This window comes from Malaya genurostris, chromosome 2 (genome assembly GCF_030247185.1).
Source record: "Malaya genurostris strain Urasoe2022 chromosome 2, Malgen_1.1, whole genome shotgun sequence".
NCBI classification, from domain to species: domain Eukaryota; kingdom Metazoa; phylum Arthropoda; class Insecta; order Diptera; family Culicidae; genus Malaya; species Malaya genurostris.
In genome coordinates, this window is record NC_080571.1 from 7226121 (window position 1) to 7246739 (window position 20619).

The following is a 20619-nucleotide window of genomic DNA, read 5'->3' on the forward strand; positions in this document are numbered from 1 at the left end:
TTGGACGTCAAACCGAAATAGGATTTTGAAGAAGTTATTACATACGAACCAATTCGCACACTTTCATTCTGCTACTAACGCAAAAGGGTGATAGCACCCAGTCGATGCCGTTCTATTGATCAAATGTCATCATAGACACACGGGGAGGCATGAACTAGGAACTTTCGAGCACTTAGTTATCTCACCTTTTGACAACCCATTCGTCCAGAAATTTCGTATTATATTCATTATACCTGTAATTTTACCTGTGATAAAGCAAACACATATAGTAATAAGATCACCACGACTGACAATCCAACGAGAGTTAAAAAACCTCTCGATCATAAATCATAAATCCGCTTCTTATGTACAAAATTCAGAGGAAGGAATAAATGACATCTGGCCTAAGAAACCAATGCTCTGATGTCTTACAAACTTATAAATACTTGAAGTAAATGGTGAAGCTCAAATCAAAATAGTCACGTTTTTTTCCAATAGTATATAACATCAAACCTTCTCGCTACTGAAATCTTTTCGCTACCGAAAAATTAAAATGAATTGAATTAAAATCGACCACAATCACGCCGAACGACTTCCGTATGACATAATTAACGAACGTTTCCCATGGCGAAACCCAAACACTGCAATCTTCCGATCCCGGTTAAGTTCAAGCAAACCAAGCAAAAATGAAGCCAAGGCAATAACTCACTTCAGTGTTTCATAAATTATTAATAACGATTGTTTCAAGTCGATCGCTCGACGGACGCCGGGGTTTCGCTTCCAGCTGACTATGCGCTTCTGATTGCTGTTTATGGGTGCGGGTAATTGGATTCTTTTATGAGGCTGCCCATGATGGAAAATGACAAAGTTCAAAAATCCTCGGTGGCATTCCGGAGGGACATAATGAAGTGCACATTAATAGCACTTAGTTGTTGCACTTCCCCCCCTCCTGAAGGGCTGTAAAAAGTCGTTGTTAGAGGAAACCGTTTAATTAAAACTGCGAAATATAAACAGAGCTTGCCAATGCCCGAAGATTCTACCCATAAAAAATATTATTGCTCATAGAAGCGAAAGGGTTACGAAAATTAATTACAGAGCGATTACTAATTTTCAACTGATTGCAGAAGCAAGCAATTAAATGATGCTACCTCGAGTGTAACATTTTCTACTGCCATATCAATCAAAAAGCACTCTCCGTTTGTTCCGAACCCCGTCGTGGTCCGAAATTTCCTATACAGTCACAATATTAACTAGCGATTTCCGACGATCGCCGGCACACAGCTTCCGCCGGCTGCGAACGAGATCAAAGTCAAACCGAGCCTGATTCCGTTCACTTCACTCCCGACATCGACTAGGCAGCAACCGTTGCGATGCAACCTAGAAACATAATGGATAAAAATATGCTATAATTAAAACGAGTTTTCCGGGCCCCGGCATCCGGAGGTTATTTTCCTTCGTTCAGACCATTCCTGATCCAGATTGAAATTTATTGAATTTTTTATTCTTTTCTTTCACGATTGAACTTTCCTCACAATAACGGCTCCGTCCAACAGCGGACCAATCGGATCACGTGCCACGGGGAAAATGTCCTTTCTCGTCGTGCAGCAACAAACGAAAGCGCAAATAAGTTGTTCGCTTCGCCCCGGCACGGTCTTGTGCGACGATTGTTCTGGACTTGTCACGCAATATGACTTCATCTCGAGGAGGTAAAGTGACCGAACAGCAACGCGAAGCACTACGGGAATTGCATGCTTTTACCGATTGAAGAAACCGCAAACAGCCATGCCGTACTGACGCGCTGCATATAGCGCGGGGTGGGCAAAGTAGTTCGGCACCCGTATAAATCTCCTTGAATCATACATCACTGTCATTGGCGTGCGGTTAGCCGTGCGAATGCCATTCCGGTGATTTATCTGGGCATTCGCGGCTTAGCCGGTGGTACAGATTTACAGCAGCTATGACGATGCTTATTCGAGTGGCATTCAAGGGCATACTATAGGCGCATTCATCATCGGAAAAGGGATTGTTTATTAACTCGTGTGTACCAGTTACCAGGTTTGGTACACGACCCCGTCACAAACGCGGGACACCCTTTTACTAAAAGCTGCTGAATCGTTTAACAACCGTTTTTGGTAGTGATTCCAACACATCGGGATGCTATGCTCGACATTTCCTCCGCTGTTCCCGGTGATATCAGCAAAAAGAAATAATGAGATATTTTTTGTTCTGTTTAGATTATAGAGGTTTTTACCTTTTCGAACCAGAAAAACGCGGTAATACTTGTTTTGTTTTGCTTAACGTGTCATTTTTTACTGATCAGTGGCTATTCTAATTCTTTTACTAGTGGTTCTAACAAAATTACTAAAACTAAAACACGAAGTTTTTCTAAGATTGTCGAAAAACGGTTTCACATAATTCCTACAGTTGATTTCATCTTTTCATCAAATCTAAGCCGAAAATATTGAAATATTATTATTATTATTACTATCGGTTATTTAACCCCGGCTTTAACCTCATTGGCTCTTCTTCTCAGAATACTTTATTTTTGAAATATTTAAGCTCAAATATAGTGTCATGAATCGGATTTGGTCAATTGGTTTTACTGTCAATATTTCCGTACCAAAATGTCACGATCGAATAGATCAGATGCTAGAGAATTGCAATACAAAGAAGGAACCAAATGTTTGTCAGTGGTAATATTTTTTTGGTAATTAAAATCAGAGCTAGGAAAAGTCATTTTCATTGACTCAAAATAGGCGAAAATGACGAGAAATTACTGTCACTCTCAGCTTCGCTTGCAAACTTTGAGAACGAAATTCATGTCCAGTCAATGACATAAGCGGGAGAGTAGTTTCAAAATTGTGTTTTTTCTACCATTTACCCTTTCAGTCATTTGCAGTTTTCAGTGAAAATCCCATAGTATGCAGTGTCGATATTCAACCGAAGCTGTGAGAATCTAAAATGACAGAAAAGGTTTCACAAATACTTTTACCGTTTGGTGCTCGAATTTGTAGTAGTTTTGGTTTCCAAAGAGGTTCTGGGATGTAGTCACGATTTATAGCCAAGCGTCACAGAGTTTCAATACATCGATGAAAGAATGAGAATTGAAATTCTGCTGATGCTTCCCGAAGACGTTAGTTTGGTTTCGTCTTGTCATAGAGGAAAGAGTGACGTTGGCAACTATTCTCTCTCATTTTTTCAATGAGAAACAAAAATACTTCGTCTCTCTTTGTTTGTTCTGTTGTTACGGAGCCAAATGTCAATCACAAAATACAACAGATACGCTTTAGTGTCTCACCTTTGAACGCGTCATAAATTAGTCCGTTGTTGATGGAATTATATAATTTAACTAGCAATCAATACGGGAACAATTAATTTAAATACGTATTGCAACGTCGTTTTAGTACTTCAATGATATACCATTGAAAACTCGGTTTCAATTGACCTACGATTTCACGAGCCAATCACAGTATACCATAATTAAGCCATCCTCTTGATTCCTCTAACACGGCACATCTCACATTTCATTCAGTAGCAGTTCTCCTTCAATCGGTGTAAAGATGCTTTTGCATCATGCATGAAAAAATACCCCACCGTTCTGAACAGTACGAACATTCGCGCAAAGCAGTATCCATAAGTATAAGCTTTGTAACATTTTTTTCTCAGTCAACGCCTGCAATCATGCAGAGCAGATAGATGAAATATTCGCTTTGTCACCCGCTGCGCGTCTGGCAGTGTTCAGTATCGAACCGACTTGCATCGCTTCCACAGAATTAGAATCTGTATCGAACAAAGTTGCCACGTATACAGATTATTCTCAATTTCACAGATTTTCCGTGACGAAGATTCTTTTTGATCAAAATTTTTGTGATCAAGGTTCTGCGTATACAGATTACCGATTTTTAGTCAGAAACTCTGATTAAACAAAATTTTGATAGTATAGTGTGAATTAAAAATTCAACACTGGTCGAATTAAAATAAACACTGAGGTCTTTTTTATGCGGGGGATACGTACGGCGTGAAAAGCCGCATGACTTCGTAAATCCTCGTAAAATAACGCCTAACTCCGGACATCCGCGTTAAAAAAGACCGCAACACTATAGATTTTTTTTCACAATGTCTTAGAAATGCATGAAACGTCGAAATCTCATGTATGTATGTATGTATGTATGTATGTATGTTTGAAGCCACCATCAGTTCAAGGCATTACCAATGTATTCGGGTAGACTTACAGTAGATCCGAATTTGATTATCAGATAGCTTTCATATAATTGCTGTTAAGAAGAATAAAAGAATTTCGCTGTACCAGCTTAAACCCGCCTGATGGTTTGTTTGTTAATAGGGTGCGTCTTACTCATTTCATATATAATATTTCAATATAAAATAATATAATATAATATAACATAATATAATTCAATATAACATGATATAATATAATATAATTACAGAGAACAGACACTTTGCACGTATGAATGTCTGTTGGATATCTGTTCTCTGTGATATAACATAAAATAACACAATATAATATGATATAATGCAATGCAGTATAATACCATACAACAGAATATAACAACAGAAGATACTATATGAAATAATATGCTATGATATAATGTATAACAGTTGATGTCGCAGTGTAAGTTATGCTCTTCTTTCGTCGCACTACTGCAGGAAATATAATATTTCTTTGTTAATCATAATAATAATTATAATAATAGTGATATTAATAATAATAATAATAATAATAATAATAATAATAATAATAATAACAAGAACAATATATAATACAATATAATATAATTCAATTCAATACATAACAAAAAATGCAGCAAACAACAGAACCACATGTTGTAAAATACTATGATAAATTTTGCTTTTTAGGATGAGCTTCAAACTATAAGCCATTTCGCACCCTCTCATTCTGCTACTAACGCAGAAGGCGATAGCACCCAGTCGACGCCGTTCTATTGACCAAATGTCATCATGACGCTCGGGGAGGCATGAGATAGGAACTTGTGAGGACTTAGTTATCTCACCATTTGACGACCACGTCGAAATCTCAATCCCGAAAAATAAATTTTTGAAAAAATCGATTTTGGGACTTTGAAGATTTCTGAAATCGATTTTTTTATGCCAAATATCTTAGAAACGTATGAAATGTCCAGATTTGACGCAATTTGAAGAAAATTTATTTTTCAAATCGAAAACTTTTTTCCGAATGTCTTATGAATGCATAAAACATCGAGATCTTGTTTAATCTCGAAAAAAAATTTTTCGAAACAAATCGATTTAGAGACTTTGAAGACTTCTGAAATCGAAAATGTTGTTTTGAGGCTAAATATCTTAGAAATGCATGAAACGTCCAGATCTGGTGCAATCTGAACATTTTTTTCAATCCTTGCGACCTTGGGATTTTCGATTTCCGAAATTGATTTTTTATGAGAAAATATCTCAGAAATGCATGAAACGTCGAGATCTGACTAATCTCAAAAAATATTTCTTTGATCGAAAATGTTCTAAGTTTTAGAGAGTTTACTTTAAAAAAATCGGGATATCACCAGGTTTCGACAAAACATGAAAACCGCGTAACTTCGGAAATCATTGTAAAAAAACGAATTCACATTATCAATTTGGAATGAAGTCCGAATCAAATACGAGTGGTTGGAAATTTTTCATTCAGAATTGGAAATTCCTTGTATGGAACTAGTTAATAACCAATTTTTCCTAGAATGCCAGCATAAATCTAATGCTAGTGCTAGTTCTTTCTAGAACTCCGACATAAACTGTTAAAATTTACAGAAATCCATTAAAAAGGCTTACCTTGGTAAGCATCGGCCACTCCTCTAGCTGGAGTGAAATAAAATGGTGTTAGTCGCCTGTAAACACAATCATAAAAACCTATTTTAATCCACCTAGTGGTGTAATGATGCCTTTCTCATATTACTCATTACATCATTAATGTAACCGTGAAATTCGCAAAAACAACTGTTCATTGAATAGAAATAGGAAATTTGCTCGGACCTAATCTCACAAACTCTATAAATCCTGTTTACCCTGTAGCTCCGGAACCGAAAGTAGTATCCACAACAAATTAAGGAATTCCGTATGAAACTGTAAGACTTTTCTTTTGAACCTATAAGTTTGAGAAAATCGATTTGACCATCTCCAGGAAAAGTGAGTGAGATCCTTTTTGCAGTTTTTAATCACTATTTCTAATCCTTCCGAAACCGGATTCAGATAACTAACAAGCTCTGCAAACTAGAAAAATGTATCAGACAGTTTTATGGGATTTGTACCTGTTTTTAACCATCGTTCATGGAAAAATACTAATAAAATTGGTATAATTTCCACTTATAACGCTTTAGTTCCGGAACCGGAAGTCGGATCCATATAAAATGTTCTACAAATTTTCAGGATATTGTAAGACCTTTCATTTGAATCTTAGTTTGCGAAAATCAGGTGGAGTTGTTCCAGAGATAATTGAGTGTAAAACTTTTTCTCAAATTTCCACATATTACCATATAACTCCGGAACCGGAGGTCACATTCAAATGAAATTCAATAGCAAACTATGGGACCATAATACCTTTTATTTGAATCTTAGTTTGTGAAAATCGGTTCAGCCATCTCTGAAAAAAGTGAGTGCATATTTTTTTCATTTTTTTGGTACATATCATCCTATATCTCCGGAATCGGAAGTCGGATCGGAATGAAATTCAATAGCAGGCTATGGGACCATGAGACCTCTCATTTGAATCTTTGTTTGTGAAAATCGGTTCAGCCATCTCTGAGAAAAGTGAGTGCATATTTTTGTTACATACACACACACATACACACACGGACACATACACATACACACAGACATTTGCTCAGTTCGTCGAGCTGAGTCGAATGGTATATGACATTCGGCCCTCCGGGCCTCGGTTAAAAAGTCGATTTTAACAGTGATTGCATAGCCTTTCTATATGAGAAAGGCAAAACAGGGAAATTGCACGAAATTTATAAGGTCACTGTCAATAGAATTTATCGAGCACTAAAAACGTGCAGTCGAGTAAAAATTAATTACTCAGTCCGTTTTTTAGACAATGTGGGTAGTATAATAGTAATCCTGATTTTGTGGTAACTTTAGGAAGTGTATAAAAATTAAAAAGATTGGTAATCTATAATCTTTAATCACATTATTAATGGTCCTATCTGCTTATAATGATTTATATATGTTCACTTTATCTTACACCTATAATAGCATAGTTCTATTTGTTTTCAAAAATATTTTTTTTCTCGATAACATAAAAAGATGCCTTGGTAATAATGCAAGGATGAAAAAACAAGGCGTCTAACTGTGTGTTCATTATGATCAAACGTGAAAGAGGCGCAATTGCATTTGCTTTGGTCAATAACGGGGTGCACAGTGTTGATCATGACAATGTTAAGGCCATCGTCCAAGTACCATGCGCGCGGGTGGTTTTAGGAAATTTTCGATGGAAATTTTGAAAAGTTTATCAAAACCAAAAGCATGCAGACCTTTGAAAAGCTTTTATCTATCTGCAGGGCAAAAATGGCTGAAAAATTTGGAGAATTTTCCGAGTCTTATCAAAAATAGCTCTGAAAAAAAAAATTTTTTTTAATTTTTAAAATTCGTTGATTTTCTATGAAAAGCGTGAAAAGATTTTCCAAAAATGTGTCCGAATGTAATGTTTGTAGCAATCATAAGATTTATTTGAAAAAAAAATTATATCATCGCATTATTTTTCCAGATAATTGTGAAAGATCACAAGCTATTTTTGATAAGACTCGGAAAATTCTCCGAATTTTTCAGCCTATTTTGCCTTGCAGATAGATAAAAGCTTTTCAATGGTCTGTATGTTTTTGGTTCTGGTAAACTTTTCAAAATTTCCATTGAAAAATTCCTAAAACCACCCACGGGAAGGCGTTTGGACGATGGCCTTAAATATAAAATCCCTGTGTACATGGTGGACAATGCCATAGAAGTACGAGTGCATGACCTCCCCCCGCAGACCAGCGATCAGTTCGTTAGAGAAAGTATGTCGCAGTACGGTGAAGTTCTTTCCATCGAAAGGGAAGTATGGCGGATTTTTTTCCCCGGGTATCCGGAATGGCGTGCGAGTGGCACGTATGCAACTACGTAAAGCAATTCCATCTTACATCATTTGTGATCAAGACGAGATAGCGTGTAAAACGTTGATTGCGCATGAAAATCAACTGGTTACATGTCAGTTTTGTGAACAACCTGCACACTACCGCAAACCTTGCACTGAAACTGCGAAAAGGACATCTTCAAACAAAAACAAGGACAACCGCTCAACAACGGAAACTAGTGAATACACTGCTCCTGTTTAAAAAACACCTTCACCATCTAACCAACTATCAACTGTAATCAATGTACAAAACGCATCTACAGCAACTAGAAATGAACCCAAGACTGCGATCAACAATTAAAACAAGAAAACCGAAACCACTCACAACTCCAACGATGTAGCAATGGATGATATGAGCCACGAACAAAATGACCTCCAATCTTCGCTAGAAAAAAATGGAAGTTCCTCTGCCCCTAGAAGAAGGGTGACAACGAGATCCAACAATAAAAAATAATATTGTGTAACAAAAATATGGGTCAATCGGCCACGTAATGCTTATATATACGCAAATTGGCCAGAATAAAAATTGCAATAAAAAAAATTCTTGATTTTGTAGCTCCTTGTTCAGATATGATAGATTATAAAGGGTGATTTTTTAAGAGCTTGAGAACTTTTTTAAACAATAAAACGCATAAAATTTGCAAAATCTCATCGGTTCTTTATTTTAAACGTTAGATTGGTACATGACATTCACTTTTTGAAGATAATTTCATTTAAATGTTGACCGCGGCTGCGTCTTAGGTGGTCCATTCGGAAAATCCGCTTTTTTATCCACAAATTTTGTTCAGCGATGAGGCTCATTTCTGGTTGAATGGCTACGTAAATAAGCAAAATTGCCGCATTTGGAGTGAAGAGCAACCAGAAGCCGTTCAAGAACTGCCCATGCATCCCGAAAAATGCACTGTTTGGTGTGGTTTGTACGCTGGTGGAATCATTGGACCGTATTTTTTCAAAGATGCTGTTGGACGCAACGTTACAGTGAATGGCGATCGCTATCGTTCGATGCTAACAAACTTTTTGTTGCCAAAAATGGAAGAACTGAACTTGGTAGACATGTGGTTTCAACAAGATGGCGCTACATGCCACACAGCTCGCGATTCTATGGCCATTTTGAGGGAAAACTTCGGAGAACAATTCATCTCAAGAAATGGACCGGTAAGTTGGCCACCAAGATCATGCGATTTGACGCCTTTAGACTATTTTTTGTGGGGCTACGTCAAGTCTAAAGTCTACAGAAATAAGCCAGTAACTATTCCAGCTTTGGAAGACAACATTTCCGAAGAAATTCGGGCTATTCCGGCCGAAATGCTCGAAAAAGTTGCCCAAAATTGGACTTTCCGAATGGACCACCTAAGACGCAGCCGCGGTCAACATTTAAATGAAATTATCTTCAAAAAGTAAATGTCATGTACCAATCTAACGTTTAAAATAAAGAACCGATGAGATTTTGCAAATTTTATGCGTTTTATTGTTTAAAAAAGTTCTCAAGCTCTTAAAAAATCACCCTTTATAATTGTTCATCAGACCGAAATGTTTTTGTAAGAAGGAAAGGCTTTTGAACGCTAATTTCTACTGACCAAAATGAAACATCGTTATTGTTATGATATGATGCCGAATCTCTTCAAAAAAGCGGCGATGAATCGTGAAATTTTAAAATAATAAAAAACGCTTCTTTAAACAATTTTTGAAGAGTGCATTCTTGTTCACAGTTTTGGTTTAAAAAAATGAGCTCTTCTATTCCAGCTTCAAATAGCCTGCCATACTAAGTACTTATTTCTACTTCCACTTCGCATGCAAAAATCTTTGGCTAGCCCTTAATTCTTGGAATAACATTAAAAATTTCGAGCTAGGAAGCTGCTAAAAATTCTAAGATATATTTTTCTCTAATGCTACGCAATCATATTTTGTTTCGTGATTCATGATTCGAACTTAGTGTTTGCATAATTTTCTATTTGTACATCTTCAATTAAGAAACGAATGAGAGTGAGCACCTGATTATTCGAGTTAAGTATGGATTTGCTTCAAATACACATTTTAACATGCCATCCATTGAACAGTTCCTCAAACCAGATTTACCAGTGTACCACAAACAGTACAAAGCAATCTTACGTTTCCTTTTTTTGACGTCAACTGCTAAATCTAGTACAAAAAGTTTAAAACTACGGCCCACAGTGCTAAAGTGGAACATCACCTCATTCGTAATTTGGAGGTAATTTGGTTCTTACAATCTTGATATCAAATGTATTGCAGAATCAATAACAGTTCCATTCAAACGGCAATGACGCTTATTAAGTGTCATTTGGGCTGCCACAAAATAATGTAAAGCTTTCAAAGACTATCGTTAAACCAGCAGTTGCCATCACTGAAATTATAATGATTTTAAACATTCAAATAAAATTCTGGAAATCCGCTGCATTTCGAGACAGCGTTCTCACAGGTCAGAGATCTATGTGATCGGTGGCTTCACACATCCGGTCAGCACTAACTTGTGAAACATCAACCGAAGTTCCGTCCTTCCAAGTGAACTTACCGCTCTTTACCGAGAGAATCTTCTTTCACAACTTCATCAAATTTTGAGGGCACCTCGACGCCCTCCCAGTGTGGTCTAAATAGCAAGGAAAACTTTCTCGTTGCTATAGAATGGTGAATTGAAAACAGATCCGCCACAAGTCCTGTGTGGCAAACTTTTTTTCCACATAGCCGAGCGATTCTAAATCAATTTCTCCACATGATTTTTGCTACACCCACCCGGAATCGGCTAAATCAAGGCAAAGCAACTTTTCCATAAACACACACACCTATACACGGACCAAAACGCCCACTAGGACAACCAAACGGCTTAGCCGTTTCCGAATGCCATAAATTCAGTTCGTTGCATTAATATTAAATATAGAGTTAATCCGCTTTCGAAAGAAACTTTCCCCAACCCCACCGTTCGCGCTGTTGAATCATCGCAGTCAACTGAAAAGCAATGCTGAGTTCCAGAAAAGCGCCTTCCAAAGCACTGCCAAAACTGCACACATGTTGTACGAATTGCTTCACTCGAGGATAAACTTTGATGGTGAACCTTTCAACTTTGACTAAAGGTTGACTTAAGAGCACTTCCACGCACTTTTGCGAGAGCAAATATCAATCAATCAAATATACATCAGCCACCACTAGTCAACGAGACCGTGTCGTTTGATACGTACATTAAGGACTTATACAATTCCTTGGTTACATCTCTACCAATTTAACAACTTAATCCGTAGGCAGATTTATGGGCAAAATGAAATTGTTTTATTGGTACTTTTAACAAACATGCCGGTGATTGACTTTTCTGAGCTGTACGGCCGCCATTCAAGTTTGTTTAGTGGTGTATTAGAGCGTGTGGCTGAATCACACTGAAGTCATATTCTGAAAGGTTGTTCCTCGTAAAATTGACTGAGGGATTTAGGGTTTACAGTGCCAGTTCAATACAGGAACAAACTGCTCTTCGCTTTGAAAACTAGCATATTAAACAATTTATATATCTATGTGTATACTTAATATATATCTATGATACTTAATTCCTTCTGATTAATTCTGAAACTTGATTCTCTTCACAAATTCCAGAATGATTATGTTAAACCTCATTTAGACATAGCAGAAAATTGAGTCAGTTACATTTGATTCCATACCTTTTGAGAAAGTTTCGAATTCCATTATTTCATTAATTCATTTCATTATTTCTATCTTGCTTTTCAGGTTTCCTGGATGCGCAAACGGGACCTTCACATACTGACATCGAACATCTACACCTACACCGGCGATCAACGCTTCTCGATCATACACCCGATCGAATCGGACGAGTGGGATCTGAAAATTGAGTACGCTCAGCAGAAGGACAGCGGAATCTACGAATGTCAGGTCAACACAGAACCAAAAATCAACTTAGCTGTCTACCTGACCGTCACAGGTTTGTATTAGTAATCCGAATCCACCCAACGTTCAGCCATCGGTATTCCAAACAGAAAAAAATTTCATTTCGAAACAATCCAAAGTGCGCTGAATGGTAATCAATTTATTCTTAGAGCTAAGATGTCTGCTTTTGAAAAATTACCACACAGAAAAATCTCATTTCGAAATGACTGACTCACGGACCTTCAATCATCCAGCTCTCAATCAACATTAACAAAAAAGCAGGTCGGTTCAAAGACGGAAAGAAATCATATTTCCTTTCTATCGTTCGTCTCTTTTCCGATTCGCCGTTCCGGTTTGCGAGCTAAAACTGCCACAGCACTGTTCTTGGATAGAGCCCGAAATCCATTATAGCATAAATCCTCAATAAAGCGGAAATGTAAATATTCTTAACCTCTCCCTCACAACGAAATCGACATAGAGCGAGAGAAGAACAGTTGAATCGAGGGACTGTCCAGTATCTGACATTTCAAGTAGCAATTTTCATCACGTCCGTACGCAAAAAATATCGTCTGCAAATGATTTCTGTTTAATTTTCTGTTTCCCGGTAACAATAAACCGATTGGAAAGGGAGTCCAACTTTGGTTGCCTGGCGGATGCATGACAATAAAGTTCTCCTGCCGAGTCAAGGAAGGAAAGTAGGAAGGCATCCGACAGGTACCGGATACCGGTGGAAAATACGTTTTTCTTGCAGTAGTAAGCCTTCGTTTGCAGCCATCCAAAGCCGGAGAAACTAAATTCCACAGTCAATGGCCACTATCGAGTGAATCCTCGTTATCGGTGAAAGGTTTTCCAATTATAAATAACTCACTCAGCAATCTTGAACATCGAATCATGCTGATTGGTTCAGTGTTTGCTGGCCATGTTGGTAGCCAATTTTGAAAAGCACATAAGTTCGTTAAATTATAGCTAAGCAGAACCGTATGGAATGAACTAAATCGCTTTAAAATAAAATAAATTCCGTTTAAATCTACTACAACATCTTTACTATTTCGCCACTAATGTTACGAGATACTAACAGACACAGATACTAGTATTTCAACGTGATATTAGCAACCTTCATCAGTGTATCAATTCTAGGTCTCATAGTGGAATTGAATGGAATGAATTTTATTTTAAAGCGAAGTAGTTGTTGTTCAATAGTCCTACATGGTACTTGGCGATTTGTTTCAACAGAGTTTGCATCCGTTTCTTATGTCGTTTTCGCTTAAGAAAACTGAAACTGACCCAGGGTAGTTTCATCAAACAATCACGAAACTGTGTTGATTTCGCACTTAGTAACGGGGGTTTTCATGCCGTTTTTAATTGAAAAACACTGGTGGCGTGGATTGCTCTGGTTTTGCACTTTCAAGCAGAAATGCAACATTCTGACGGTGTTTCATTGCGATTTCTGCTCGAAAGTGCAAAACCAGAGCAATCCACGCCACCAGTGTTTTTCAATGAAAAACGCCATCAGTTCAACAACGTTGAAACTAGGTTCAAAACTAGCTTCAAACGAACGGTTTGACAGCAGTTATAGTGTAAACTGGGTTAGGTTTGGCATCAAGCGAAAACGACATTAGTGTACAGTAGGGGTGGAAATAAGCAAAGTTTTTGATTCACAGTAAAGAGAAATAGTTAGTATTATCTTTTCATATCACATATTCATTGAAGATATTATAATAAATTTTGCAACAACACGGAACGACCGAAATTAGCTCTGCGCCTAATTCGTATTACTGTTTTTGAATTAGTTGATTTTAACAACAAAATTTCCAAAATAACTATAAAATTAGTTAAAATTTAGAATTGACTGTGCTGAAAAAAACTCTTATTTTTAGAGAATGTGTTTAGTTGGCGAATATTCTAGACACAAACCAGCAATATTTCGATCCAACACGAAATTCTCATTGACAACTAATTTCGTTATTAAAATCAGAAACTTTGATTCTATTTATCTATCACCGTCATTACTGAAGGACAGTAGTGTCAAAGCAAAACAATCCATTAAAAAGCTAAAAGGGACAGTCTTGTTGAAACTGCTCGCAAATTGTTTAGATGTTTTTCGCATGTGTTACGATATATCCCTATATAAATTTCTAAACCGATATGTAAAAATGACGTAAACTGTTAGTGGAAAGTGTATTTATTCAGAATTTGTGCGCAGTTGAAGCGATTGTGGGTAATAATGTTTTTACGGGAAACAGTGAAGTGAGTTTCGAATGTTGAACTCTAATTGTATACGTCAAATGATGTTTTTTTGTATCTTCTCATTCCGGGCTACGCCGTCCGGTGTACTACTTGTATTCGGTTTTTGTTTTCCGAGTGCTCAAAGTTTTCAGTGAGAGAGTCGATTTCGTGAAGTCGAATGAAGAAAACAGCGATTTAGAAGTAAAATTTTTCAAAAAGAAGTTTATGTTTCGCTTATGTCTTTTTCTCCAATACAACATCGTATTTATACCTGCAAATATAGAAAAGATAACCGCGACTGAAATTTTTTTCGGAAGTAGTGTGCCATCTAGTGGCTAGTAGTCATTACGGTGTTAACGAGCGCCATATAGCTGCTAATTGCAAAAACCAATTCAACCATTTATGTTGGTTGAAAACAACGTTTTATTTCTCTAATTCAACTGAAAAATTAGTTGAATGGATATGAAGCGTGCCTTAGCTAAGAAATGACAGCACGTTTAATTGGTGAATTCAACTAAAAAAATAGCCATTTCAACAAATATTTTATTATTATTAAGAGAATCAGAATTAAAAAATCTAAATTAGCAAAAGTAAGATTTTTTTAGTTGTCTCAAAAAATAACTAACTAAAATCAGAAAATCAACTAATTTTTTCGCCAAAATGCTAATTTCGGTCTTTCCGTGAAGTGATTTTTGGTAAGATAAATTTTCATTTTACTTAGAATTTATAAATGTCTTCATTTCAAGAAAGTTCGGCTCGTTTTAATGCAACTCTGTGTTCACAGGTTTGAAGTTCAAAAGGCTGTCACTTACAGTTCCGGCGATGTTATGGTATAAAGCTTGCTTCAGATAGCATTGGAACAAAGACAATTGCCTGTATTTCAGTTATTTATTATTGAATTCAAGATCTTTTTTTTTATACAAATGTAGCGTTTTCTTCATACTTTTATGAAAAAATACGGATAAAATTATTCGTCACGGTTTCGAAGGAATTCTCGAATTTTTCCTGTAGCACGGCTCATTAGGCGGCGCACACCTTCTTCGTCCATCGTTTTAGCTATCTTATTCCACCAGGTCGTCATCTGATTGATGTCTTTGACAACCTTTTCCTTTGCCTTGAATCTCCTCTTCATGATTGACCAGTATTTCTCAATAGGGACGAACTGGGGGCAGTTGGGTGGGTTAAATTTTTTCGGAACAAACTGGACCCCTTTATCTGCAGACCATTCTTGAACGACTTTGCTGTAATGACAGCTTGCCAAATCTTCTTGCAAATTTGTCGGAAAAAACTAATTTAAATTTGGCTGGAACATCCCCCCGAGCCGTTGCCAAATAAAATCAAAACTCCTGGGATTTGCCCGAAGTCAGCCTTGACATAGGTTTCATCGTCCATCAGAAGTCACCCGTCGAACTTGGTCAGCACCTGGTCATATAGTTTCCGTGTACGAATTTTGACCACAGTATTCTGTTTTATGGTCCGATTAGGCTGTTTGCTAGCTCGATACGACGATTCCTTCCCGGAGTCGAGTTTTTCTCACGGTACTATGGGCAGCACCGAATTTTCTGGCCAAATCACGGTCCGATAGATTAGGATTCCTCCTAATCGTCTTCAAAATCTTACCACGCAGTTTCCGGTCGACAGTTCCACTCCGACGATTGGCTTGAGGCTTCCGAGTCGTCGTCAATGTTTCCTTATACCGTTTAATAACGCGACGTACGGTATTTCTGGGCAATTTCAGCTGTTTAGCTAGCCTAGATGCAGACCACAATGGATTTTCCAAATAACTATGCACAATTTTTTCCCTTCTTTCGGCTTCCATGTTGATTGTTTACAAAGTACAGTCGATTTCCGGAATGTCAAAAATCATATGTGAAGCTGACAAAATTCCCCACACGTGGGCGCCAAGAACTTCCAAATCCGTCCACCAGGAGCGCCACAATATGAGCAAAAGTTTGTTCCAATTCTAAACGAAGCAAGCTTTACGATAAATCTGGATATCATGCGAGTATGGTCAAATCGTACACTCAGATTACAATTACTGAACTTCTGTAAATTTGATAATCAATTAACTGTCATACAGCGAACACTTTGCAAAGGTTATATCCGGGTAAGCATGTGAAATCTACCCAAAGAGAATTTATATTGTTATAATACATGAAAGAGCTTGAATTGCATGCACTATGGTCTTTTCAACCTTGTAACTCATCAGTTTGCTTTCACATCTCACCCAAGAACGATCTCAAAGTGAGTGAACCAAACGAACAAAAGCTACCGCCGACACGAAAGAATACAATTGTTGTTGACTTCAGGCAGTGCAAAATTCGACCTTCGATACGAGAACTTGAAGGTTTGCTCAAAGAGCAAATGCATCTTGACATTAAACGTGTGCATTTACTTCAATGCAATAAGACGAATAATGTTGTTTACATCCAGTTTTATAAAGAGTTGGATGCAATTCAATTCGCAAAAGACAATAACAATGAGCACGAAAACATTAAGTACAACATTCCAGTATATATGGAAGATAGTGCGTGTGAATGATCTTCCCTCAAGCGTCATCGATCCTTATATTCGCAAAACTAAGTCCCAATACGGAGAGATTTTCTCTATCGAAAAAGCAAAATGGAAGGACTTTTTCCCCGGTATTCTAAATGGCGTACGTTTATTATGCATGCGCTTGAAGAAGCCTATACCTTCTTATGTGACTTTCGGTCAGGATACAAGAATCCCGTGCAAATCACTTGTTACCTATGACAAACAGATGACCACATGTCAATATTGCCAAAAAGCTGTTCACTACGGTAAGCCATGTGATAAAGTGGACAAGGAGACAACTACACCAAAGGACAACTTTGCTTCACACCAACCCAGAGCAACCCCATCCCCTATAGAACAAAGTACACCAGCTGCAGTTAAAAACTTACCTTCCAACCAACCAGCAACTGCAACCAATGTACAACAAGGCGCATCTACAGCAACTCTCAACGAGCCCAAGACTACGATCAACAAGGAAAACGAAAAGAAAACGGAAATCACACACAACACCGACGATGAAGCAATGGATGATGAGATAAACCACGGACAAAGTGACCCTCGATCCTCGTTAGATGGAAATGGAAGCTCATCTCCCCCTAGAAAAAGGATGACAACTAGATCCAATATAAAAAAAACAAAATGTAAGCCAGTCTGCCACGTATAGCTTGTACGCGAAAAGGTCTGAATAAGAACTTTTATTATAAAAAAAACCTGTAATTGCCATATTGAGAAAGCCATGGCGATTCTGTTGATTTTCTTTTGTTTGTCTTAATAAAATGAAAATCAATAGAACCACTCTAGCTCCGTCAATATGACAGTAGAAGAGTTGATTTTTCGGAAAAATTGTCTCCACTCCAAGCTCTTCCAAACATGATATAACAATATAAATTACCAGACTATAACCTTTGAAAAGTGTGAAATTTCTGAAAACCATTTTCAAAGTCATAAATTTTAGAAACATATCCCGGGTATGTGTCAGGATTTTATTTACAATTGTCATTATTTCACATATTATTTAGTTGCATTATTTTTTCCACTGAAGTACAGAAAGCAGTATTTATAAAAAAAAATCAAGAGAGTCTTTCAATTTTCGATCAAATAAGTAATCAGAATAGATATTAAATACACTAAAGCATCTGTAAGAGTTTACAGCGTTTACTAGGGAGATTGACGAAAATTTTATCACCAACCGCTTTGTAATCAATTCAATTAGCTAACTAATAAACGAACGGTAAGCAATTGGAAATTGGGTGAATGTTTGACGAATTTTGAAAAAAAAAAAACAATTTATTACGTGAAATAATACATTTTACATGGAGAAATGTAATTAATTCATTCAACCACAAAGCACATGTGCAACATTCCAACATAATACTTTGGAAAAGCCATAGTGCATTACTGTGAAGGAGGAGCTCGGAAAATGAAGGCTCCCTTTCATTTAGGAACTCTACAAACGGGCCCGATGACCTTCATTATTTTGACCGGAAATTACGACATTGACGATGCGATTCTGTGAAAAGCGAGTAAACATGCTTGAGAGATGGAAGTAGTGTCTAAGTCTCGTTAATCGATTTAGATCGATTTTTAAGTACTTTTTTTTATAAAATAAACAATATTTGCACATAGAACTAAAGAGCCGCAGTTATTAGCTCGATGAACAGTGACCTAAATGATTTCGATCAACGCGAATTTATTGTCATTGGAGTTGAATTTGATCTATTGTTCCATGCACAAGGTGTTGCCAATTCATAACAACCCGATGTTAGGAGATTACGTTATAGAAAATGTACATTGCTTTAAATCTTTGAGCATTTATCTTGACCCTACCTCATCTTTGACTCACAATATAAGTTTTGTTAGTAAGCCTATTGCATCCGCCTGCGATGTTATGTGAAGAGTGCGATCATATGTTCCCCAGAGTTCACTTTAAAACTATTATTATGCTTATATTAAATCACAACCTAATTATGTATTGTCGGTCAGGGGCCGAGCAGCAATTTCACATTCGAAAAATAAATCCAAGCTCTTCAGAATGGGTGCCTTAAAACTCTATCTAATCGACCATTGTTTTTCTCATCTCATATAGAAAGGTTATGCAATCGCTGTGAAAACCGATTTTTGAACCTATTCTCAAAAAACTTAGATTCAAATGAAAGGTATAATTATCCCATACAAAGTTCCTGAAATTCATTTGGATCCAACCTCCGGTTCCGGAATTACAGGTTGATCAGTGTAAAAAATCCTATTTCAAATTACTTCCTCACTTTTCTCAGAGATGGCGGAACCGATTTTAACGAATTTTGATAAAAATGAGAAAGCTTGTGGTCTCATACAGAATTCCTTAGATTCATCCAGATCGGTAATCATTATAAGTAGACGCCCTAACAAACCGAGTTTGCAATTAACGGCGGGAGATTGTAGTCATATACTCAAAAATAGATCCCACTCACTTTTCTTAGAGAAGACTGAACCGATATTCCCAACATTAGGTTCAAATGAAGGGTATTATGGTCCTATAAAAAATACTGATTATTCTGGTTTCTACGAAAATTTACATAGTTTGATATACGATGTAAAAATCAGAGAAAATCTTTCAAATTAGAATCAAAACTAGTAGAGTTCGATAATACTGATTCCCGAATTCCAGTTTCGGAAGTACCTGTAATAGTGGAACTGACTTTGTTTTCTGATGGATGGCCTAACCGATCGAAGTCCTACTTTAGACAAAGATCAAAAGAAATTGTATGTTCGATGGACGGATTCTTAGTGTCAGTAGGATCATAGTACAGTGAACCTGTACGCTATGAATTGGCTGTGAAGTCTGTTGAAACAGAGAGATCAAATTCTACAAAAGGAATGTAATGCCTAATGACTTTGCTTGTTCAATGTTAGTTAAACGTCAACAGGTATTTCATATTAAGGTAGCGCTTCGCCGTGGTCATGTCGAAGCGAGACAACTCAATGCTTCCTCTTGCTTTGTCGCCGAAATTTCACCCTAAATGGCAAATTTCTCCCATACTAACCCGATTACCGAAAAATTAAAAACATACGATTGTAGATAAATGATTTTACTATGCGTTGGCGAAAAATGTCAGTTAGAAAGCATTTCTTTCGCGAGATTTCGTGCGAGTTTTGTTAAACATTTTGTTTTCTTGTGTGGCATTGTGTGTGTGTGTGTGCGAAAGAATAAGAAAAAACTCATTTAATTTTACAACTCGCACGAAATCTTTCAATAAAAACGTTTATCAGGCACAATTTATATACGAATCGATAGAAAAATTAATTATCTAGAATCGTATGCTCTAGGAATTTCCGTTTACTTCCCCGTTATCTCGCAATGTTGGGTAAAGTGCGTGAAACCCCGGGATAGGCAGCGATCTTCACCTGACCACGGCGAAGCGCTACCTTAATTCTAGTTTTTAACAGTGAACTCCTAAAAGGAAATTTAATTCCACTATGATTCAACTAGTTAACTGCACATCGTAGAATAAATTGTTTATAATCTCAGTTTTTCTTGTTATTTTTTGTATTGATATTGCCAGTGATTAGTTGCGTCCATTACCAAGGGGCTTCTTGTGAAGCTTTTCGGTGTCGAAGAATTAAATAAAATGGTGGGTACTTTAAAAACGTGTTTAATCCACCTAGCAGTGAGATGATACCTTTTTTTTTATCAATCCGCATGTGTTTTTTGCATGAATATTATTCGGTGTTTAAGTTTTCATGACATTATTTTTATGACCGTCGTTTTAAGCGACAATTTGAGATTTTAATCACTCATTACTCTGTAATGTCGAAACTGCAAATCGGATCGAATTTGAATCTAAAAGTGTGATAATCGATTAAAC

At 36.9% G+C, this 20619-nt stretch overlaps 1 protein-coding gene across 5 annotated transcripts in view; it reads left to right on the plus strand.

Moving 5' to 3' along the window:
• LOC131431647 (uncharacterized) overlaps positions 1 to 20619 on the plus strand; it is a 499018-nt gene that overhangs the window by 373961 nt on the left and 104438 nt on the right. For all 5 annotated transcript variants that reach the window (XM_058597479.1, XM_058597484.1, XM_058597480.1 and 2 more), the window contains one exon: positions 11858 to 12068. In XM_058597479.1, the coding sequence (XP_058453462.1) occupies positions 11858 to 12068 (211 nt within the window). The remainder of the gene's footprint in view (positions 1 to 11857; positions 12069 to 20619) is intronic.